Raw genomic sequence first — 25,624 nt, 5'->3', positions numbered from 1 at the left:
AATAGCTGTAAATAAAGCTTTACATATTCCAAAAGAATCTGGTGTTGCGAACCAACACACCAGTTGTGGTTAAGGGCAGGTTGCGTATGCATGTTTATGCCTGGCAGTTGTTTCAGGGACCGCAGTGAGTTTCCTGTGATTTCTCTGTTATCCAGTATTCTATAGCCATCTTGTCTTACTTTGCTCAGGAGAGCCAGAGCTGTATATCTTTGATCTCTCTGCTATGTAGCTGACTTTAAAGGGTGGTATATCACTTGACTTTAATTTGTTTATTTTCTAGGCCAAGATAGCCAGATTAACCAAACGTTTTGGAGCAGCCAAAGATGATCTTAAGAAAAGACAAGAAGTAAGCCTCTCTGCTTAGTCTTCATCTGTGTCCTGTTGCTGTGAAGAGACTCCCATGACTGCAGCAACTCTTATAAAAGAGAACATGTATTAGGGCTGGCTTCCTGTTCCGAGTTTCCTTTATCGCACTGTGGAAAGCATAACAGTGTACACAGACACAGTGCTGAGAGTTGTACATCCACACCACAGGCAGGGCTTGGGGAGTACAAAGGAGGGGAGACAGACACATGTGCATACACATGTACTCTGGGCCTGGCTTAAGCTTCCTAAACCTTCAAACCCACCTTCAGTGACACACTTCCTCCAAGGCCACACCTAATAGTGACAGTCCTTGGTTACCAAGCATTCATATCTATGACCCTTTGTGGATAATTCTTACTTAAACCACCACATTTAGCTACCTTTTAGGAGACACTAACATTTCCTTTATCATGAAAGTAAAAGTTGCTTTTTTCCTAAATATTAGTATATATAGTCCTGGAGCTGAACCTTTAGACTAATTATTTCTTGTTAGTGTTCTTAGATGTCAGCATTTATATTAAATCTATTTGTGGTTGCAAAATTTTTGAAGCTGTATTTGTTTTTGTTTTTTGTTTTTGTTTTCTTGTCGTTAACATTATGCTTTTAAAGGCTGAGCATATAGCTTGGTAGGTGTGTGCCTGACTAGCATGCAGGAAACATGGATGGGATGGACTCCATCCCAGCATGACATAGGACTGCATGGTGTTACAGCGTTTGAGCGGAAAGAGGCGGGAGAATTAGAAGTTGAAGGCCTTCCTTGACTGTAGGGAGTTTTATGACAACCTAGATTACAAGAAACTCTGTTTCACAAAACAGAAGTTAGGTTTTGGAGATTTGTCTTGCCTGGTTTACTTCTTTGTACATTCTTGCTAGTGTCTTCCTTTTGTTTATAATTTTTTTTATATTCATTCATCTATATGCATATGATGATTAGGTTGTGTCATCCTTGTTTCCTTTAACAGTTTGAACATATTCTTTTAAAATAGAATTAAATCTAAATACCAGTACAGCCTCTGTCTGTCTCTTTCTTGTTGTTTTTTATTTTTTGTTATTTCTTTATTATTCAATTATATTTCTATTCCTAATTTAGTATAGCAGTTTAAGTTTATTTTCAGTCGAGTAAATGACATTTCTATGTGTTGATACCCCCATAACCTCTGGCACACAGCGATAGCTAACAGTAACAATGTTACCAGTCACCATTGCTCCTAAAGCCTCCTGTTACTGACCCAGTTCCATACCACTAGCCTCCTTGTCTGGAGGACGGAGTTACTGTTCTTATTGTCTGTAATCACTGTGTAGTGGGCCTGCATCTCTCTTAGGTCTGTGACCAATGTATTAATTGATGACAGCTGCCTGTAAGTTACTCTGTCAACTCCATAGATTGGAAGAGGGAATGCCTGGTTTTCTTCCCTGGGAGAATGATGGCTTTTCAAGAGATAATCCATCTTTCCCAAACAAACCCATTTTAAAGTTGACTTGAAAAAAGAAACCTGAGACCTTTAGATATCACATATTGTCAAGAAAATGAAGGAAAGGCATCTGCTGTCTAGTGGTTCTCAAATGGATCACAGTGTTGCTGCTGCCCAGACCTCATTCGAAACTGAGCAGTTTGTGAGACTGAAGGATGATTACCTCAGCAGTAAGCTCCACACTTGATGTTTCTGTTTGTCTTAAAATGTGGAGTGAATTAGTTACTTCAAAGAAGCAGGAAGTTCTGTGAAGCCAATCAGAAAAATGTGGCACCATGTTCCTAGCTGTGAACATGCCCAGAGTTTAGTGCCTTTCACAGCATCACTTGGTACCCAGAAAGTAAAGTTTGTAGGACTGTTTACTATGTTAGCAGGATAAGCATCAGAAAGAGAAAATGACCCCAGTCACCAGATGGAGGTTGACAAAATGAGAAATATTTAGGTTTATGAAGAAAAAAGAAAGAGATAAGAAAAGACAGTTATGTTGTCTGATATTTCATTGTTTTCTATTGTATTTGTTAATAACAGATCAAGAAATGAGAAAGCCTTGAAGGTCTTATTTTATTTCTTATTTATTATCTACTGCGTTATTTTCCCTTCCAGAACCCTCCAAACCCACCCATATCACCAGGAAAGCCTGCCAATGACATCAACAGCAATAATAATATGACCTACAGGTAGGACCTGTGTTCTCTTTATCTGTTGTTAATGTTAGAAAGCAAGGTTAACCTTGGCATAGAATTTTAGATACCTATGCTGCAATAAATGGTATATTGGGTATATAACATGTTAGGTCATTTAATTGTTGGTTTTTTACTTTTCCCTTAAAGTAGGTAATGTTTTTGTGAATTTATTATGTTTTCTTTTGTTAAGACTTTTTAAAACTTTTTAAAAAGAAACTTAATTTATTTTTAGGCTTTTTTTTTTTTTTTAACTTAGTTTGTGTCCTGCTCACTGCCCCCTCATGATTACTCTCTCCCACAGTCCTTCTTCTCTTTCTCCAGTGAGTGGGTAGGGTCCCCCTGGGTATTCCTTCTCCCTTCCACTCCCTACATTGGAACTTCAAGTCTTTGTGAAGCTAGGTGCATCCTCTCCCACTGAGGCTAGACAAGGCAGAACATATCCCACATACAGGCAACAGCTTTTGGGATAGCCCTCCTCTTCCAGGAGCACTATAGCTGGGTCTTGAGGAAGAACTATTCCCATTTTTCTGAGAAACTGCAAAATTGGTTTCCAAAGTGGTTGGATAACGTTGCAATACCACCAGCAATGGAGGAGTGTTGCACTTGCTCCACATCCTCACCAGCATGTTTTATCTCTTGAATTTTTGATCTTAGCCATTCTGAAGGAATCTCGGGGTTGTTTTGATTTGCATTTCCTGATGACTAAGGACTTGGAACATTTCTTTAAGTGTTTCTCCCTCATTTGAGATTCCTCTCTTGAGAATTCTCTTTTTAGCTCTGTATCCTATTTTTCAATTGGATTATTTGGGTTATTGGTGTCTAACTTCTTGAGTTCTTTATAAAGTTTTGATTGGGAGACTTTTAAAGATGGCTTCTATTTCTTTAGAGGTTATAGGGCTGTTTAAGTAGTTTTGATTTTGAGAGTTGCTCATTTTATTAAGATCTTCAAATTTTGTGGAGTACAGGCTTTTGAAGTAACACCAATTATTTTTTTCCAGCCAGTTTCCTCAGTATCTGTTTCTCTTTTCATTTCTTATTTTGTTCATTTGCATACTGTCTGTCTTGATTAGTTTGCTAATGACTTATCTATCTTGATTTTCTCAAAGAATCAGCTTTTGGTTTTATTGGCTCTTTGTCTTATTTTCTTTGTTTGTAATTGATCAATTTCAGCCCTGATTTTCATTATTTCCTGCCTTCTACTCCGATTTGGTTTGCTTGGTTGCTTTTTTCCCTGGAATATGGGATATAGGAATGTTGTACTTTTATTTTCATTGAATTGTAGAAAATCTTCAATTTATTTTTTTATTTCTTCCTGACACAATGATCACTGAGTAGAGAGTTGTTCAATTTCCATGAATGTGTAGGCTTTCTAGTGTTTCTATCTGTTGACGTTCAGCTTTAATCCATGATGTTCTGATAAGATACAAGTCATTATTTCAGTTTTCTAGAATCTGTTGAGACTTGCTTTGTGACCAATTAAATGGTCAGTTTTGGAAAAGGATCTATGAGGTGTTGAGAAGAGGTATATTCTTTTGTGTATGGGTGAAATATTCTATAGAGGTCTCTTAGGTCCATTTGATTCATAATGTCTGTTAGTTTCGTTATTTCTCTGTTTTTGAATGACCTGTCAATTGGTGTTAGTTGGGTGTTGAAACCTTCACAGTATGTGTAGGGTTCAATGTGTAATTTTTAAAAAAAGATTTATTTTATTTATATGAGTACACGGTGGTTGTCTCCAGACACACCAGGAGAGGGCATCAGATTTCATTATAGATGGTTGTGAGCCACCATGTGGTTGCTGAAGTTTGAACTCAGGACTTCTGGAAGAGCAGTCAGTGCTCTTAAATGCCGAGCCATCTCTCTAGCCACTCAGTGTGTAATTTAAGCTTTAGCAATGTTTCTTTTACAAATATGGTTTTTTTTTTTAAAGTATGACGTGCCCTTCCTGTGTCTTTCAATTAATTTTGTTTGAAATTTTATTTTATTAGATATTAGAATGACTACTGCTGTTTGCTTCTTGGGTCCAGTTACCTGGAAAATATTTTTAGCCCTCTAGCCTGAGGTAGTGTCTATCTTTGTTGTTGAGATGTGTTTCTTGTATCCAGCAGAATGATGAATCCTGTCTTCATAACCATTTTGTTAGACCTTGTCTTCTTATTGGAGAATTGTGTCCATTGATGTTGAGAGATACTAATGACCAGTGATTGTTATTTCCTGTTATTTTGATGTTGGTGGTGTTAATATGTATTTGTATGTGATTCCCTTGTTTTTGCTGGTATGGATTTACTTGTTTCCTGTGTTTTTCTTGGATATAGTTATCCTCCTTGGGTTATAATTTTCTTTCTAGTATTTTTTGTAGGACTCGATTTCTGGATACTGTTTAAATTTAGATTTGTCTTGAAATATCTTGTTTTCTCCATTTATGGTAATTGAGAGTATTGCTGGGTATAGTAGTCTATGTTGACATTTTTTGTTGTTGTTGTTGTTGTTGTTGTTGTTGTTTTTTAAGAGGTTGCAAGATATCTGTCCAGGCTCTTCTAACTTTCAGAGTTTCTATTCAGAAGTTGGGTGTAATTCTGATAAGTCTGCTTTTATGTGTTAACTGGCCTTTTTCCCTTGCAACTTTTAATATTCTTTATGTGTACTGTACATTTTGTAGGTTGTGGGAAAGGATATTTTTTTTCTGACCCAGTCTAATTGGTGTTCTATAAGCTTCTTACATGTTTATAGGCATCTCTTTGTTTAGGTTGCTTTCCCCCCCCCCCCCTGTGGTTTTGTTAAAAAATATTTTCTGGACCTTGGATCTGGGCCTCTTTCTTCACCTTCTATTCCTGTTATTCTTAGGTTAGGTCTTTACATGGTATCCCAAATTTCCTGGATGTTTTGTGTCAGGATTTTTTTAGTTTTAACATGTTCTTTTACTGATGTATCAGTTTCTTCTATACTATCTTCTAAACCTGAGGTTCTCTCTTCCATCTCCTGTATTCTTTTGGTGATTCTGTTGTTCCTGTTCTCTTTCCTAGGTTCTCCATCTCTAGGATTCCTTCAGTTTGTGTTTCCTTTATTGCTTCTAGTTCTACTTTTACATCTTGCACAGTTTTATTTATTTCTTCCACCTGTTTAATTGTATTTTTCTGTATTTCTTTAAGGGGTTTATTCATTTCCTCTCTAAAGGTCTCTATTAATTTATACCATGAATATTTAAATCATGGATTTAAGGTCATTTTCTTGTGCTTTGGTTATGTTAGGATATCCAGAGTTTACTGTAGTATAGTTGCTGTACTATGAAGGTGTCACATTTTTCTGACTTTTGTTCATTGTTTTCTTTCCAGGGCTTTTAGCCATCTGGATGTCTTTGGTCCCCGGATTTTCCTATAGTAGTATGTGTTGGGATGGGGTTAACTTTGAGGGTTCTGGTGTGGCAGACCTCTGATGGTTATTAGCCTTCAGTAATGTACTGATGATGTTTAAATGTAGACTAGGACTTGTGCAGTGCTATCTGACATGAAGTGGCTTGTGTACCAACTTTGTCTTCAGGTATAGGACACAAACACAAATCCCATTTCTTTTTCCCCACCATGGGCCACTGCTTTTCCTGTCCTTTGGTGTGTCTCCTAGGATCACATGGCCATTGACTGTCCATGTATTTTTTTCATAGAAATGCAGGCACAGTGCGACAGCTGCTGGAGTCCAAGAGGAATGTGAGTGAAGGTCCACAAACGTCCTTTCAAACTCCTGGGAATACAGGTAACATTTTTGTTATTATTGTTTTTAATACCAATATACATTTTCCCAAGAAGCCCTAACATCTTTGGTTCTCTTATATTCTTTTGTGGTTAAAAATGGGTTAGAAAACAGGGCACTTTGGTATAAATACAAGTATATTTCAAAAACAAGTTCAGGATTATAAATAAGTATGCCTGTACACACCGATGTTTAAATTCCTAGTGTAGTGCCTCTCAGACTTGTCAGGTTTAGGCCCTCACAGTCCTGTGTAATTACTATGAAGTCCTGAAAATTTTTGAGTTAAACTAATTGGTATTACCAATTAAGTTAAGATAAAAATGTAAGGACTTTTTGTTCACTTAAAATTAATAATAAGCCTAGAGGCAGGCAGATCTGTGAGTTCAAGGCCAGCCTGGTTTATATAGTCAGCTTTTCTGTAGTGATGCCTTGTCTAAGAAACAAAAAACAAAATAAATTATAATAAGCTTGCAATTTGCACACAAGGAACATTTTTTTTAAAAAACAGAAAATAGCTTTATTTTTTTAATTTAAAAATGATTAGTGAAAGAGTAGAAATGTGAGCTCCATTTCCACCCATGGAAAACAAATGAACAAATGAGGCAGTGGTCCCCGTGCTGGAGGCTGGCCAGCCCGCCCTCGGGTGAGCTCCAGGCCAGCGAGGGAGCCTGACTCAACGGAAAAGGAAAACAGAAGGATGTGGGTGAAAGTAACTGAGATACTGAAGACTGTGTGAAGCTGCCGGTGACTAAATAAAAATGACTAAAAGAGAAAAGTCAGCGGCACCACAGGAGTGACACTTTGCTCTACACATGTTCATGCACACATGAGCATCCATGGTCATGTGTAATTGTCAGTGAAAACGTGGAGGTGTTGCCTTTTACATATTTATTGAAAATTATATTTGATGTTATACAGCTAAAAGATGGCTGGCTTTTTTGTTGGTTGGTTGGTTGGTTGGTTTTGAGTCAGGGTTTTTCTCTATTGGCCTGGCACTCTGAAGACCAGGCTGGGCTCAAACTCAGATCTTCCCATCTCTACCTCCCACATGCTGGGATTAGAGGTGTGTATCACCACTGCCTGCAAGCTGGCTGGCTTCTTATGTCTACATCTGCTTTCAGTCTCTTCAGTCTGCTGACTTTACATGAATGAAATGCAGTCTCATACAGGTAGATGGAAACAGGCCCTTTTAGATGATTGGGTTCTCCCCTTTGGTAGTTTCTCTGGGGTTAGTACAGAACACTCAGAAATCATAATACTCTGCTTTTCTTATTGTTTTTCTAAGTCACTCTTTGACGAAAATAGGTCTTGCTAGGCATGGTCGTGCAGGCCTATAATTCAAGCACTTAGCAGGCTATGGCATGTAGATCATAAGTTCAAAACAAATCTATGCTTTACTGAAAGATGGGGCATAATAACAATGGTAGTTTTTATTACTTCTTTATGGATATTTTAAAGTGAAATTTACTTTTTGTTAAATACTATAATAAGCATTTGCTAGTTACCATTTGAGTGTGACAGGAGCATTTGGTGCTTCAAAACCACCTTGGATTTGTAGTGTCCCCTTATCCACAGTTTATTTTCCATAGTTTGTTATCATGGACTACAAATATTACATGGAACACTCCAAACAATTCTTATCTTTTATCATACTGTAGTAATTATTCTGTTTTATTAGTAGGCCTTTTTTTAATTTTTATTTCTTACTATGCCTAATTTCTAGATTAAACTTTACTATGAGGACATGTGTACAATCCTGTGCCCCATAATGATATTTCAGAAAGTTCTGAATGTACATGAAACAGTTACCTGGTAAGAGCATAATGGAGTCAGCGACTTACTCATGCATATGTTAGGTTCACGTGAGCTACAGACTATAGCAAATAGAATTATGTAGGTTACCTAACTGCAACCATGTTATTACTTTATTACACTTAACACCAATTTACTATAAGCTGATACGCTATTTTATACTTGTAGTAGGTGTATATATTTCATGTTTACTGTCCCATGACTCATGGGATGATTGATACATTTCAAATAGCTTTGTACAGCCTTGTAATCATACAGCATTGGAATTATGTATTGAAACATTTCTCAAAACATGTCCATGTTAAGGGTTAGGTGGCTACATAGAAAAAGACATAGTGTATGAAAGGGTGGTCTCTACTGCCTGCTTTATGCATCACTGGGAGTGAGTACATGATGTCTTCACCTGTAGATCTGTTGAACTAGGCCAACAGGCATCTTATTTCTGTCCACATAGTGCAAACATCAAATGTCTCATTATTATATATGTATAATATATGTATATGCATGTATATTAATGTGTACATATATTATATGTATATTAGTATTATGAAAATAGCTTTGACATTGCAAACTCCATGCAGGGTTCTCAGGAAAGTACAGGTGTCTCTCTGCATTCATTGAGAATCAGTCATCTGGTATACCTGTGATTTTGGAACAATTAGATATCTGAGCAGTAAAGTTATAGTTTAAGTCTGTTCAATGGGACTAAGTCTTGGTAGTCAGCATGTATTCTTGTCCCTCTTAGGTATCTGGCCCACTTCTTAACTCATCTGTACTGTTCACTCGGTGATTTTTTTTTTCTTCCCATACCAAGTAAGGGTTATAGACTCTTCTTGAAGGGCTTCTCTTTTAGTTCTTTTCTAAGGAACTTGGTAAAACTGTCAGATTTTCTATGGTTCAGATGGTAAATTTTAATGATTAGCTTTACTTACTAATGTCCAACTCTTTCTAGATGTCCTACCTAAGTTAGATATTGCCGATGTTTTAAGGCACTCATAGTGTTGGGAGTGAGGTTTTAAAAATATTTCTATATTTACTTAGTTTTTAATGTTTTTTAAATTTTTCTCAGTTCCTCTGAAGTGAAAATACTAAGGGAACTGTTTTTCTATTGAGAGAACCGTCTTGCATATTATCATTGAATCATGTGGCATTTCTTTTTTTTTTTTTTCCAGAGCTGAGGACCGAACCCAGGGCCTAACTTGCTAGGCAAGCGCTCTACCACTGAGCTAAATCCCCAACCCCGTGGCATTTCATAAAACACCAAATAGACACATAAAGTACTTCTAAGCTGGGTCATGGTTGTTCACACCTTTAATCTTCATACTCAGGAGGCAAAGGCAGGCAGATCTCTGATTACGAGGCCAGCCTGGTTTACAGACTGAGTTTCAAGAAAGGGCTACATAAAGAAACCCTGTTTTGAAAAACCAAAACAAATAAAACATTCTAGAGTTTCAAACTTAAACCTCATAAATTTTGGTGGTGGCTTTTCTGTTTAGAATACATTGAATTTGTGTCTTATTTTTTTCTTGTAAATTAAGGTGGTTGTGGAGACTGACTTGTGTTTTTCTCTGTAGCGTCTTCAGCCAGTCACGGTACTTCTACAGCTGTTGTCAGTAGTCAGCCTAAACTGCAGACCTCAGCAACCTCAGGTTCTCTGCCGGCAGCACCTCTTCTTCCTGCGCCCAGCACAGCCACAGTAGTTGCCACTACTCAGGTGCCTAGTGGGAACCCTCAGCCTACAATCTCTCTGCAGCCCTTGCCAGTGATTCTGCACGTACCTGTTGCAGTAACCTCTCAGCCTCAGCTCCTGCAAAGCCATCCAGGGACTTTAGTGACCAATCAACCATCTGGCAACGTGGAATTTATATCTGTGCAAAGCCAACCTACAGTGAGTGGTCTTACCAAAAATCCAGTATCCTTGCCACCCTTGCCAAACCCCACTAAACCAAACATTCCGTCAGTGCCCAGTCCTAGTATTCAGAGGAACTCTTCAGCCACCGCTGCACCTTTGGGAACAACACTTGCTGTACAGGCCGTTCCAACTGCACATTCTATTGTGCAAGCCACGAGGACTTCTCTACCCACAGTAGGCCCATCAGGACTCTATAGCTCATCAAGCAGTCGAGGCTCAATACAGATGAAAATCCCAATACCTGCTTTTAGCACTTCATCTTCAGCAGAACAAAGTAGCTCTGCCACCCCAAGAATTGGTAAGTTGGTTTGCTTTGTAACAAAAAAAAAAAAAAAAAAAAAAAACAAGTTTGTGCCCTTTTACTCAGTAGGCTCTTCTAACATCCTTGGGGAAATGGGGTAAACAATTTGCTTGATATTTTTAATAATTTTCTGAATACCTAATGATACTATTAAAGTGGAATGTGAGAGGGATTTATTTCACTGTTCTTTCTTATTCGGACATACTATACAGCTTTATGGGATCTGTTGTAATTACTTGATTCATGTATACATTTAATAATCTGTTCAGAGCATTGAACTCTTTATGTTTCAAACAATCATTTTTGTTCATTGGGACTTTACTGCTGTTTTTTTCTTTATCATAGATGATTTTGCCAAGTAGTTAGTTGCCTTACTGTGCCCTAAGACACAGAACTCCTCCGACTTACTATCTCTGTGCCCCTTAGTCTAGTCTCTCCTCTGCTCCACACTTTCTCTCTCCCCAGTTTTCCCCCTCCTTTCTCTCCCCATCTCAAAATCAAAACTGTAACAGTAACAACAGGACCCTGAGTGTCTTCTCCACTAGTCAGAGCCCTTTATATATGCATCTCTCAACATCCAAGTTGAACAATTAAAAACTAGCTTTTTTCTTTCCTTACAAACTGTTTGACTCCTTGTTTTCTTTTTTTCCTCTCTTTTTTGTCCTATTCTATAAGGCATATTACCTAATGTATTTTACTTCAAAATGTAAGATGAATTTGGCTACAGCTGCTATTTGAAATCGCATGTCTCAATGATGGCTGTCCTGGACCAGGCTAGTCTCAGGTCCACCAGCCTTTCCCGTACTGGAGCAACGCAAACACGTTGTCAGTACCGCATTCCTAAGACAGATGGATAGTTTTAATCAAGTCAGAGGTCCAACCAGTTAAGCTTCATTTTTTTCCCTTCTCATTTCTTTTCACAAAACTTTAAGTATTTTTGATGTCAGATGATCTGTAGTGGACTTTATTTTATATGATTTTGCACAAGATAACTGAAATTTTGAAACAAAGTTGGCATTGTTTTTAATTCATTTACATTGAATTTAAATAAATACAGAACATTACTAGAAGACCAGGGCCTGTTAAGGAAGTTTTAAAGTGTATTTATTTAATGATGTGAGTACTTGAACCTTACATATGCACCTTTCAGATTATCATTTCATCACGTGTTTCTCAAACAGTTGTAAATGTTGATAATGCTATACTATAGAGCTACCTAGCTGACGAGCTTTTTAGTAGCCATTTATCAGTGTTTTGTAAGATTAATACTCCTATAATCATGGATTAGTACAGCATTCTCTTTTTGAGATGATATATTTATTCTTAAAATGTTTTTATTTTAGAGTATTTATTTGATTATATTTATAGAACTATATATAAACTATTTAAGTTGCCCTTCATCTGAAATTGCATTTAGTTCGTGATTAACACTAATTTCTAGCAATTAGTAATGAATGTGAGTGGCACATGTGATGTTTCCACAGTGTTCATTAGGAAGCACTTATGTAAGAACCTTGACCATCCCTAATTTCAGGGATGCCATGAATGATAGTAAAATGACCATTTGTCCTTTTTAGGCTACTTGTAATTTAAGCTGGCATCAAATGTTAAATAACGTAATCCATCAAGCAGGTAACAAAATAAACATCTACCCTACATTATATAGAAAGACAGTAAGCTATAATTTGAATTCTCTTTTTGTTAATTTTGTTAATAGACGATTTTCAACTTTCTTTTACTTTGAGAAGTAGCTCAGGTGGATTGGAGAAAGGGAAGAAGGCAGAGACAAAGGCTTTATTAAAACAAAAGGCAATGTTTATCCTGTAGTAAAGGGCAGGGGCATTGAATCTAGGCAAAGGGATGTCGTTACTGTTTTATGAATAATTAACCTCCTGAGACAATTATGCCCAGCATAGAATCATTCTGGATTACAAAACAGCCTACACATATACACATGTATTTAGTATGTAGATAAAGAAACAAAATATTAATGATTTGGTAATATTGCCTGTGTATATTAATTTTTTCACGTGTAAGACAAGTAACAATTAGTTTTATGGTAAAACTGTTTCAGGAAAAAATATATTTTTCTTACTTTTTGAGACAGTCTTATTATGTCGTTCTGGCAGGCCTAGAGCCTGTTATGTAGATCAGACAGCCCTCTGCCTGCGTTTGCTCCCAAGTACTGGTGTAAAGGTGTGCACCACTGTACCCTGCCAATTTTACATCTCTTTATAAAAATGTATTACTTCTTCAAAAATAAATTTGAAACAAGGTTAAAAAAGACATCACAAAGTCTGGTGTTTAGTTGCTGCCCTGGGGTTCACTTGTGGGCCTTTATCTTAGTCGATTGCTTACATGTAGACTTATCAGTCTGTAAGTATTTATGGGCTACTCTTCATATGTTCTGAGAGTTTGAAAATAACAGCAATACCATATTTCACCAAGAAGTTGTCTGTTTCCAGAAAGCGGATGGATGCTTTAATGTAAGATCACTCCTGATAATGCCTGATCGCTCTGGGAGTAAAAGCCAGTTACTTTGATGGCTGCAAAAGATACTTTATAAACTCTTAGAAGCGGAAGTTTCTCTTCTGTCTGTTAGAAATTTGTTAAGAACAAACTTGCTTCTCATGCTGTTCTGGAGCAGTTTTCAGGCCTGTAACAATCTTCCCATGGAAACTTGATACAAGTCAAACAAAAATGAATATAGAAAAGTAATCTGGGTAGGTAGATGGCCTCAATTCAAAGTCCTAACACTTACATAAAAGCCAGGCCTGGAAGCAGGAATCTAAACCCAGTGGAGGGGCTCAGACAGGTGGATTCATGGTACTGTTTGGCCAACCAGCCTAGCAGAAGCAGTGGTGTCTCCAGGTTCAAAGACAGCCTTCAGAAATAAGGTGGAGGATGATGCAAAGGACACGTGATGTCACTCTGGCCTCCGTACGTAGCCATGAGCAAACGTGTATCTGCACAACACACAAAAAGAAAAGTCTGTCCTTGAACTAATACATGTATAAATTTCTCATCCTTGCTGTAACCTGCACTAAATTTATTATGAACATTTTCCCCCAAAGACACATGATATGAAAGAATAGCATTTCCATTAAATTGCTTAACCATTTATATTGAGCATTCTCCTTGTACAAATGTCAAATTATATTTCTCAGGTATTCTTTAGGATAGTTTAAGTTGCTCAGTAATGAGTATATGAAGCTTGGAATTTTATATTTTGAGGGCTGGAGAGATAGCTCGTTGGTTAAGAACACTGACTGTTCTTCCAGAGGTCCTGAGTTCAATTCCCAGCAGCCACATGGTGGTTCACAGCCATCGGTAATGGGACCTGATGCCCTCTTTTGGTGTGTCTGGAGACAGCAATGGTGTACATATACACAAGATCAATAATTTTTAAAAAGAAAAAATATTTATAATGTGAATTAGCCTTCTAAAACAGTGATCTGTGAGAAAAACCATGTACATCTGTAACATGCTGACAAAAAAATCATTGTTGAAGAATACATAAATTATGTGTGTAAAGCAGCCTGGCCTATTACATAATATATATGTGTTAAAATTGCCCCCTTCTTTTGTTTAATTCACAGAAAACCAGACAAACAAAACAGTAGATTCTTCTGTTAATAAGAAAGCAGCCGATAGCACATCACAGGTAAGATCGTTTCCCTTTGCCGAAGCGTCATGTTGTGATCAGCATAATTACGGTTTTTCTTACATCATTGATTACAGGGCTTATTTTTCTTTTTTGAGACAGGATCTTTTGTAGCCCAGGCTAGTCTCAAACTCACTGAACATGAGTCTTTTGCTCACTTTCCTTCTTTGCTGAGGAAAGGCTTTGTTGCTCTCGGAGTTTTGACTTTAGAGGTTTTTAGTGCTGTTGAATGTAGCAAACACTCTGCTGCTCTACAACATGTGATCTTCTTGTTTGTATTCGCCATTTTCTTCTCCTTGTTGATTTTTAGATGTCATTGTGATCTCCATAGAAGTGTGTTCTTAGTGTTCCTTCTGCTTGACGGTTGGTGGTACTTTCTGATCTTAGATGTTTTCACCAGGTTTTTGAAGGAACGTCATTATTTCTTTACGTACTCAATTACCCCCATCTCACTTAGCAAGTAGTGTTACATTTGTTTGGGGTGTAACAGTGCACACACTGAGATTACAGGACAACGACAGCTCAGTTCTCTGCTGCTGGAGCTCAGGCTCCGCGGCGAAGCCTTTGTCCCCTGAGCCACTGCACTGGCCCTCAGCAGTGTTTGTTGAACTACACTGGTTCTCTAGTTCTTTTCATCATTCTTTTTCCTGCTTTATTCTCTATTCCTTGGATGAAACAGAATCTGTTTGTCAAATATCATTTTCACTGAGCTCATCTGCATTCTATAAACTGCCTTTACAGCCCAGCCAAATGACTTTTAACATAATATTTGACATTTATTCTTCAAGAATCTTGCACATGTATACAGTGTATTTTGATCACATCCCATTCCTCCCCTTAATGCTTCTGAACACATCTCTTCCCAGCTTCACTCCACCCTTATCCAGAGTCCAGTTACTGCTGCCCATATGGGCCCAGGCGTGGTGGTGGTGGGGGGGGGGGGCGCTACCAGTGCCCAACCCTTTTCCAGCAAACACCAACTGTACTACAGCTTCCATGTCATGTCACAGGCTCCTCCCCATCCCTAGGCTCTTGTTTTGTTTCCAGCTCCTCTGCCATCAGGTACTCTGAGCCTTACATGGTGATGGTGGGAGGGTGGGTTGTTTACAGATTGTCCCATTCATGGCTGAGCCCACACAAGCCTCTCTCAGTCTGTGACCGCTTTTGTATTGACAGCTGCTCATTGTAAAGAGAAGACTAAGGTCAAGAGCATACAAATTCATGCTGCAAACATAAATATTTAGAAGACAATTTGATAATACAACAGTTATCAATAACTGTCAGCAATAATAGATCCCCTCAAGTCCTGGGCCTATGACTTCTTTGACCAAGTGTACAATATTAGAAACATTTTCTACTGTGGAGCAGACCTGAAATGCAAGTGGAAAGTCATTGGTTACACCCTGGTACTAATGTCACCATTACATGCTGTACCAGTGGGAATATCCACATGACTTACCTGGCAGATCAGCATTGTGGCGTTCAGGGACCAATACTGGGTAAGACCACTGATATCTTACCTCTCCCAGTGACCTGCATAGTGCCTGCCAGGACTGAAAGACCATAGTGAAGGAACTTCCAGTCAGTTCCAGCTTGGTTTCTCCATGTCCTGCAACTAGAGTGTGTGCTGTGTTCAGCAGTACAGTCTTCCCATGTAGATAGAGAGGACAGAGAACAATGGTTGTATCTGTGTTGTTCTGGTGGCCTCCATGACAGTAACCATGCATATCACTGAGACTTATTTCATAACAGAAGCCACATTGTCTACCTGTGCCTGCCTCTGCCTCCCAAGTGCTAGGACTAAAGGTGTGCTATTTTTTTTTTTTTTTTTGTCCAAAGTTAAATTCATTTTATATATTTTTTTTCCTTTCACATTTAGTAATGCCTGTGATCCTTTTTTTTCAAAATTTAGTAACATTTTGAAAACTGGACCTTGTAAATAATGTAGTAAGCAAATAATTTTGCATTCCATGAGGACTAGAAATTCAATTTTGTAATAAGCAAATTTGTGGTGTTTGTAAATAGTAATTTTCTATGAAATTATTGTAGAAGAGTTTTACAAGATTAGAATCATCTGGCTCTTCTAGTCAGGGAATTCTTAATTACTTACTGTTCTCTTTATTACTATTGCTCTTGTCTATCTGTGTATGAGCCACAGAACTGTGGTGCTTCAAGGATAGTTGTGCATCGGGTGGGTCCTGGACCAGTTTAACCAGTCAGGCTCCGTAGCAGGCACTTTCCCTGTGAGCCATCTCTCTTTCTGTACTCTGTCCCTGTGGAGCAGCCTCTTGCCCTAGTTTCACAAATCAACTTGACCTTACAGATAAGAATGCTAATTATTTAATCTCAGAATGGTGTGTCAAAACAGATTATGGTTATCATTTTTAAGCATTGCCAAATTTCACGTGTTCTGTTATGCATTTTGTATGTTCATGTGTACACATTTAGTATATCTCTGTAGTGACTTACATGTCTGCACTATAGAGATTGGTTCCGTAGCTCATGAGTTGGAATTGTTTTTGTCTTTAGTCCCAAGTGTCTTACTAATGATTTTGGGCAGTGTGCTGTCAAATTGGACATCTCCTAATGTCTCCCACCTCAAGATATATCCATAACTGATAACTTAAGAATAAGATTGGCCAGGATTTTCATAGTCAGAAAGTGGATGTTTGTATTTATTCATTGTATTTAGCACTTAAGAGAATCTAGGTGCTTCAGTTGTTCTGTTTACCAGACAACTTTATTTCTAAAACGATTACAGTTTCAGTGGAAAATATTTGAAAGTTATGTTTATTGTATTAATGACAGTTATTACAGTTTATTTAACGATTTGGTATTGGTACTTGCACGTGTATGCGAGCTCACGTAAGTGCCACAGTGTGCACATGGACGTCAGAGGAGAGCCTGTGGGAAAGTTGGTTCTTTCCTACCACCGTGGGAGTCCCAGAGCTCAGACTTAGGGTCAGGCTTGGCAGCAAGAGCCTTTGACTTTGAGACGTCTGCCGGCCCTGGGAGTTTTAGCTCAAAGTAGTGCTAAGGTGTTAACTTGCCATGCTGTTGAGATTTTGGGATTTTGGGTCCTAGCTTGAAGGAAGCCATTTGCCCCCTTGCCCTTACTGTTATCAAGCATTTCCTTAGGAGCTGCCAGTTCCATTGCAGAGTCAAGCAAGTTTTCTTTTTCAGAGTGGAAAAGCTGCTAGCAGTGACTCCAGTGGTGTCATTGACCTCACGATAGACGATGAAGAGAGCGGAACTACACAAGGTACCCGGGCACTGACTAGTTCAGCAAATGCTTCAGGAATGGTTCCCGTGTACCATTGATGTATCCACACACTCCCCTTTATTTATTTTATTTATTTAAATTTCAAGTATTATCTCCTTGGTTTCCCTCTACAAATCCCCTAACTCGTCTCTCTCCCCTTTGCCTCTAAGGGTGCTCACTTCTGCCTCACTCCTGTAGCACCTTCCCTCTCATTGATGCCAGATGAAGCAGTCCTCTGCTACAAATGTGCAGGAACCGTGGACTACCCCATGTATACTCTTTGGTTGGTGGTTTAGTCCTGGGAGCTCTGGGGGTGTTCGGTTAATAGATACTGTTGTTCTTTCTGTGGGGTGGCAATTCCCTTCAGCCCTTCCCCAAGTCTTCTATGGGGTCCCTAGGCTTAGTCCAGTGGTTGTCAATGGTGAGTATCTGTATCTGTCTCAGTCAGGTGCTGGCAGAGCCTCTCAGAAGCTGTATCAGGTCCCTCTCAGCATGCACATCTTGGCATCAGCAGTAGTGTCGGTTTGGTGTCTGCAGATGGAATGGATTGTAGGGTGGCGTGCTCTGTGGATGCCCTTTCCTTCAGCCTCTGCTCTAGTTTTGTCCCTGCATTTCCTTTAGACACGGACAATCGTAGGTTAGTTTTAGATGGGAGGTCCCATCCCTCCCCCAGGCGCCGTGTCTACTAGAGGTAGTCTCTTCAGGTTCTGTCTCCCTGCTGTTGGGTACTTTGGCTAGTGTCATCCCTTTGGGCCCTGGGAGCCTCTTGCATCCCACGTGTCTGGGGTTTTCTAATGGTTCTTCAAGTTCCCCACCCCCCATTGCTTCTTATTTCTGGATGTCTCTCTATATCCTTTTAGAATGAGTCTTTAATTAATATTCGGTTTAAAAGCAGCACTCAGCTCCTGAGTGTGTGCAAGCTGTGAAGGGAGGTGGCAGTGAGCACAGCACTTAAGGCACACTTGTGCTATCCTAATGAAACCTCGTTCTCATACTAGAGGTGAAGGAAGGTACTAGACTTAGGAACCACCAGAATCAATAAGCGACCCAGGAATCAACACTAGTTCTTTGGTTGCTTGCTCCCTTAACTTCTCTCCCTTCTTCTCTCCTCCCCTCCTCCATTTCTCCAGTCCCTTCTACTCCCTCTTCTAGTGTTGATACTTTTAAGTGTCTGTCCATTTAATTTTTATCATTTGAATTGCTTCTCTTTAGTGCTATATGAATAACAATCAAAATTTTATAATCATTTTTTATCAAGAGTCCCTAATAATTTTCTTAGTTGCAGTCTTCAGAAACTAAATTGGATAGATTCTAAGACATCTACAGTGTTTCATGAATATAACAAGTTCCTGGGTCAAATCTAATTGTAAAATTAAAAAAAAAAATTGATGTTTGATTTTCGTTTAATGCATACTAATTTAGCCTTTCCTGTGGTAATTTATAGTATCAATACCCAGTTATGATTCAAAGTATGATATTTCTCAGATTTGTTTGGCTATCAAAGTGTCTTTGCTCGCAGACGTATGTAAAAACATGATAATGTGTTTATTAGGAAAGATCTAATGGTAATTGTTTTTATCTTGAAGTCAGTAAACTTACAAAGTTATGTTTAGGGGTATAAGACAGTTGATTTGGAAGAAATAAAATTAAATAAAAATAGCTAATTATATGCATTGTGTAGAACGTATCCAGTCCTTCAAGGCTAACCTCTTGATGGTGTGACAAACACCCTGACGGGTGCCACAGTGGCTCTGAGATTGGTTTTGCCCTGTGGAATTCTTAGAGAACAAAAATAAACAGTGAAGCAGGATTCTGTGAGGGCAGAGTTGGCCCTGAGTGTCCCTAGCCGTTCACCTGCCACCAAACCGGTCTCTTGGCTGCTCTCATTGACACACGTCTGAGTCATCTTAACTTTACTATTCTGAGGAGTACGATTCTCCTATGTGACAAAGTGAAGGACCCAGAACTATTCAGTAGGACACAGATGGATGAGGGTCAACTCCTAGAGAAAGTAGTTGGCTTATCTTCTTCAGCACACCCCGTGTCAGGGTTTTTGTAATGGCAACAAGACCTGTTTGACTCTTTAAGCCTTTTACTTTAAGAAACAGACCATGATGATTAGCAGTCACTTATATTGAGATTTAAAACCTTCACTCTACATCATTTGTCTAGAGGAATGTCCTTGTTACATTGATAAATACATATGCATGCATTTTTACAATGAAGTCAGTATTATATATTGAATCCAGAAGATTGTTGTTTGAAAACTAAGACTATTTCTCTAAAAGTGTGAACTGGAATCTGTTAAGAACCACCCGTGAATTCTTTAAATATCTCCTGACTGAGTTTTCAAATCAGCAAAAGTACTCATAATGAGATCAGAAGGACGTTGCTTCTGAAGAGGGCAGTGTGATGTGCAGGTGGCAAGGGAATGAGTGAGTCCCAGGACAGTCAGGCCTGGGCCACCTTGTGTCTTCTGTCACCACTCACGTGTCTTACATTTCTGTTACCAGACCCCAAAAAGCCAAATCCTCCTCCTGCGTCTACTGTGAGCACTTCTCAGCCCATGCCTCGACCGTTGCAGCCCATCCTACCAGCACCACCTCTCCAGCCATCTGGGGTGCCGACAAGTGGGCCATCTCAGGCAACTATCCACGTTCTGCCCACAGGTAAATTTGCTGAGTAGCCCTAGAACATTGGCTCTGGAATCAGTGGGAAGAATCAACAGAATATTAATAATTCTTAAAACTTTCAAAAGAAGGTTGTAGTTTGAATGTGTAACATAACCTAGCTCTGCTCACTGCTCTAAGGAACAGCCCGGGTAGAGAATAATTACAAATGAGACTTTGTTTGGGTCATGGTCATTAGCTACTCTGAAGAGCAGAAGTAATTTAGCTCTCCAGAAAGGCTGGTTATAATGACTGTTCTTAATAGAACCACGATATCCCAGGACTGGTCAGATTTTGTCTTTTAAATTGGAGATTGAACCTAGGGACTTAAGCATGCTAGATAAGCACTTTGTTCCAGAAGCAGTGTCTGAGGCTCAAGCTGCTTTTAACCAACCTACAATAATATCAGTGTTTTAGGGTTTTACTGCTGTGAACAGACACTATCTCTTACAAGGCAAACATCTAATTGGGGTGGCTTCTACACTTGACCCAAAGGCAGCCAGGAAACTATTGTACTAGGTGAAGCTTGAGCTTATATTATATATGAGGCCTAAAAGGCTACCTCCACAGGGTCCAGCCTAGACACAGGATAGGGTTCTCAGCTGGAAGCAGGGATATCTGGAAGTTGCATAATAAACAGACTGCTTTTTGGGTACGAACTGATGGTCAGTTTTTCGAGGCTTAAGGTTTCTTTCCCTCTCTTTACTCTCTTTTGCTCACTTGCAGCTTGAGGTTGCACACACTCTGAATTCTCTTGTGCACTCTGCTTCTCTCCTGTGTGTTCCCCTTTCACTCTCACACACACCTACCTCACACACAGCACATGCACTCTCTCTCACTCGCACACTCCATACACACCCCACATTCTCTCTTCACACTTCACATTCACCTCATGTGCACCTCACTCTCCCCTCACTAGCTCTCGCCTTTCTCTCACCCCAGTCTTTTATTGACACTCCAAAAGCAGGTAGAAAAAAAGACATTGTATAATCATTGCCAAATCAAGAAAAACCACATCCCACAAAGAAGAATCATGATTGATATGATCCCCAAAGTGCCAAGCTTTTCCTCTTCCTAGGCCTGTGGCCAGAGTAATAATAATTGCAAACTTGTCATTGTTTAAACTTTAACTTTTGACTCATTACACTTCAGAGCTCCAAGATCAGCTACTTGCATTCTCCTGTGAAGCTCTAATGATAAATGACATGGGCAAAGCTGACAGGCCGAGGCCAGAAAGAGTCAAGTTAACCCTTAACTCAGCAGTTCCGCTGGCTCTTGTACATTGCACACAATGGCTCTCCCAATATTTTGACTTAGTTTTACTAGTATAAGATTCTATGTGTTCTATACTTTCTTACCTAGGAACCACTCTCAAATCTTGTACAAAACTTACTTCATAACTTCCATAATTTTTTCTTTCTTGAGGTCCCAGTGTTGTCTCTACTTCATTTTCTAATAATTTCTTCACACTTTCTTTGCAAATCAAGCATTAATCTGGAACCCCCATTGTACAATTGTCAAGGTAAAGCAACCTGCTGCCAAGTCTGACAACTTGACTTCAGTCTTTAGCTCCCTCTCACATAGTGGAAGAAGAAAACCATGTTCCCTTAACATTTGCCTGATCATCACGAATGCGTGCATGTGCACACACACATGCGCGCACGCACGCGCGCGCACACACACACAATATAAGATCTAAAAACAAATAAAAGTTTTATGTCAAGATTATAAAATGTAGATTCTAATAAGGCTTTTATTTGGACACTAGGACCCATGGGAAAAAATTTATGTAGAAGGAGGAAGATAATAATTTTATACCATGTTACCCCCAAAACCATCTTATTCCAGCTTTATCATATGTATAGTTTTAACAAATGCTAGAACATTGTATATAGTACCTGTGTATTAGAGCAGGAACAGGATCTAAATAAAGATATATGTTTAATAAGCACTGTGTCAAGGTTTTTTATAAAAAGTCTACTTCTAAGATTCTAAGCTATTAAATGCTTCTACATCTGCAACCACCCAGAAGTCGTCTGGAAAATGTGTGTGTGACTGATTCACAGAGCCTAGTGCTTTGAGTTCAGTGAACAGAGACGAAAACCACCAAAGATGACCGTTGAGTCTGGGGAGGTCTGCTCAGGAACTCCTTTACATAAGGCCTGTACTTTGAGCTATGCTACTGGTTTCTCTTCAGTTTGCTGAGTTGATGAGTCTGGCTGGGGTTGGATGATAGGCTTCAACTGAAACTTGTCCCTTATTGGTAGGCAATGGCCTGATTTGCTTCTGTTCATTGCCATAGTTAGCTCAGCTAGACAGACAGCTGGAGTAGGGGAAATGCATGTGACCTGCAGACCTGGAGGAAGGGATAGAAGTATGTCATCTGCCCGTGGTTCTGATAGCCCCTTTCCCCTGTGGTTAGATTTTGTGTAATGGTAATTACTTCTTCATGATGTCTTCTTAACATAGAATTGGCTACATTGTTGGTATCTTGTTTGCTTCTTTTAGCTCCAACCACAGTGAATGTAACACATCGTCCAGTAACTCAGGTGACCACAAGACTCCCTGTACCAAGAGCTCCTGCAAACCACCAAGTGGTTTATACAACTCTCCCAGCACCAACCGCGCAGGCTCCCCTACGAGGAACTGTTATGCAGCCTTCTGCTGTTCGCCAGGTCAATCCTCAAACTAGTAAGAGACTCTTTTCTTTTATACGGCTTTGAAATATATGTACTGCTTTATACTGACATGAGATTATCATATTAAGGAACATGTGGAATAGCACACTTGCATGGTATAACTAGTAACAATGTAGTACATGGAAGTTACTCATACTGTAGATCACTGGCTAGCCTGGAGCTCACTGAGATCCACCTGCCTCTGTCTCCCAAGCGCTAGGATTAAAGGGGTACCACACTGTATCCAGCCTTTTCTATGACTGAAAGAAAGATCTTGGGCATATATACGGTAGGGTTTGTAGTCTTTATATTGTCTTCAGTTTAACTTTGTTATTGTAGTACCCCATTTGATTTTTATCTGTTTTATACTCTGTATATCCTGGCTGCATAGAAGTTTGTGATGTAGACCAGGCCCGCCTCAAACTCGCAGACATCTGCTTGCCCCTGCCTCCTCCATGCTGAGGTTTAAAAGTGCGCACTTAATGATTCCGAAAGTTGAGACTTAACCCAGAAAACGGAAGTTATGGTAAATGTCATCTCAAATATTATAGGAAATTCAGTTGATTTAAATAATAATTACACCCAATCTGCAAAATTAACATATGTATAGTAGTATCTTAGAATACATGGCTCAATCACAGAATATAGCATATAAAAGCAGTCAGAGCTAAGGCATAGCTGTGCATATATATTTATAAAAGAAGCACACAAATCTAGCTGTCTTAAAAAAAACTAGTTACATTATTAATTGTTAATTTCTAAGGAAAATTAAACCAACTGGAGACTTTGGATCTGTAGTCTGGCTTTGTTTTTCAAGTCCTAAGGATTGTTTTAAGGCAGTTGTTTGATTGGCCACCAATGCCATCTGGAGCAGTCCTGGCCTCGGTGTGGATCGTGTACTGAATGTCTGAGCTGCGTGAACAGGAGAGTGGACGGCTCTTAAGTCTCTGCTTTTCTTACCTTTGTAACGTCACGGCAGCTCTCCTTGGCGCCAAGTGAGTGCCCTCATCCGGTTAGCAGTATAAAGAGAGAAGCCCTAACCCTGCAGTGCCCCTTGAGAGAGTGTTGTGAGAGGGAGTTTTATGAGTTCTTTATCCTGATGTTTAAGTCACAGCATGGCTGACTAGACTTTTCAGATGGAATTCCTTGTGTTGAATTTTTTTTTAATGTTTACGTGGCCGAACAAATTTATCAAATTTTCATATTTCCTCCAATTTTCTTTTGTAGGTGTTACAGTTCGAGTGCCTCAGACAACCACGTACGTTGTAAACAATGGACTGACCCTAGGATCAGCGGGGCCTCAGCTCACGGTGCATCACAGGCCACCACAAGTGCACAATGTAAGTTTCAATGCTTGCCTTTTGGACATCCTCAGTCACTAAGCTGCTGGACCATTCCTGTCGACTTCCTCTCCTATCCATCCATCCATCCATCCATCCCTCTTTCTCCCTTCCTTTCTTCCTCCCTTCCTCCCTCCCTCCCTCCCTCCCTCCCTCCCTCCCTCCCACACAGTGCTGGGATTAAAGGCATCAGTCACCACTGCCTGGCTACCACTTTTTAAAAGTAGTAATATTATCAAAGGAAGGAGATAGTTTTTCCTTCCTTCTAGTACAAGATCATTTTAGAAAACTCGATCTTACCATTCTGCAAAAGTGCTCAATGAGGACTGCTGCTCACTGGCCCAGGCTTCTGAGGTGACAGACAGTGCCTCTAACTCAGGTGTAAATTTCTTACTATGACTTTATACTTCTTAAAACCTATGATTTCTAACTTTGTCTTATCATTAGTTTATCTTATGGAATGCATTTTGTTACAAAACGACAGAAAATGAAGTATTTCCCTCTAAATCTAGCCTTAAACAAAGTCCTATTGTCCTGTGACATGATTCTGGCTAATTTTTGGGAGCCCTGTAGTGTGTGCATGAATATCCATAGAGTGTGTGTGAGAACAAGTGTGCCTCTCAGAGAGGAAAGGTTGGCGTGCAGGCTGCACATTACCCAGAGTCCTCCTTGCGTGTTCTCTGTGTCTCTTACCATGCTGATAGGCCTGTCCTCACACAGCACTCTAATGCTGTTGCTGAAGGACTTTCCGGTCTTTACTGCTCGTCAGGCAGCTGGTATTCAGAGGCTGAGTTGCTGCTGTGAGCCCACACTGCCCAGTGCTTATGTGTGTGTATGTGTGAATGAGCCACATCCTCAGCCCTAGAACCCATGAACAGCTGTGATTTTTGTTAATGTTAGTAGAAAAGTCATACCATTGACTAAGCACCTGTGTCACAACCACTCTTCCGTACTTCACTAGCCCTCATAATCCTATGTGGATTAGTAGTAGTACTTTAATTATGACCAAAAATACAAGATGGTGTGTCATGATGGTGTCAGTGATTGCTCCGTGTCCTCACCCACCACTGCCAGAGCCAGCTAGATCCGGTCTGCCTCCTGAACGCCCAGTGTTTCAGCCCTGGCTGTTTTGAGGTGCAAGCCGAATTTCTGTCGTAGTGTACAAAAGAATGCTTTGCTTTCTTCAGGTAATTAGAATATAGCAATAAACTAGACTACTTGGCCCACTTTATAATCCATCGCAACTTTTGAAAGTTGTTACTTTGTAAATCTAGAACTCTCCGTAGCATAAACTGTTATGCTCAAGATACATTTTAAAGCATTTGAAGGAAAGGTCAGTGCAGTTGTGTCTGTTTATCACTGGCTCCAGCAGTTCTCAGCACTTGACAGTTGGCTCTGTCCCTGTCCCTTGGTCCCTGTAGCACATGCTATGTTTTGGTTTCCTTGGAGGCAGGGTTCTACCTGTAGCTCAGACTGTGGCAAACTCACTGTCTCTTGCCTCAGTTTCCCAAAAGATGGTGTACCAGAGGATCCATGCACCTGTGAAGCCACACTTGGTCCTTTTAAGTAAATACCTAGTGATGTGCTATGTTTCTTTTCTAAAACATCACCAAAAGCTCCAGCTGCACAGACAAAACCATACAAAACCCTTGACGGGTTGTAACCAACTTGGGACATGAGTAGTCAAAAAGCATAGGTAATTTAAGCATTCGGAATAGAGG

The 25,624-nt window shown here is 39.5% G+C and overlaps 1 protein-coding gene across 3 annotated transcripts in view; it reads left to right on the top strand.

Moving 5' to 3' along the window:
• The window catches only part of ATF7IP (activating transcription factor 7 interacting protein), an 80,106-nt gene that overhangs the window by 49,276 nt on the left and 5,206 nt on the right, over window positions 1-25,624 (top strand). For all 3 annotated transcript variants that reach the window (XM_080913984.1, XM_080913982.1, XM_080913983.1), the window contains exons 6-14: window positions 281-346; window positions 2,442-2,515; window positions 6,180-6,268; window positions 9,652-10,287; window positions 13,890-13,954; window positions 17,138-17,216; window positions 19,730-19,885; window positions 22,394-22,576; window positions 23,791-23,903. In XM_080913984.1, the coding sequence (XP_080770110.1) occupies window positions 281-346; window positions 2,442-2,515; window positions 6,180-6,268; window positions 9,652-10,287; window positions 13,890-13,954; window positions 17,138-17,216; window positions 19,730-19,885; window positions 22,394-22,576; window positions 23,791-23,903 (1,461 nt within the window). The remainder of the gene's footprint in view (window positions 1-280; window positions 347-2,441; window positions 2,516-6,179; window positions 6,269-9,651; window positions 10,288-13,889; window positions 13,955-17,137; window positions 17,217-19,729; window positions 19,886-22,393; window positions 22,577-23,790; window positions 23,904-25,624) is intronic.

Source organism: Micromys minutus, assembly GCF_963924665.1.
Source record: "Micromys minutus genome assembly, chromosome: 3".
Taxonomy (NCBI): domain Eukaryota; kingdom Metazoa; phylum Chordata; class Mammalia; order Rodentia; family Muridae; genus Micromys; species Micromys minutus.
The sequence above is the reverse complement of the archived record's forward strand: the minus strand, read 5'-3'. Positions and strand labels throughout refer to the sequence as shown.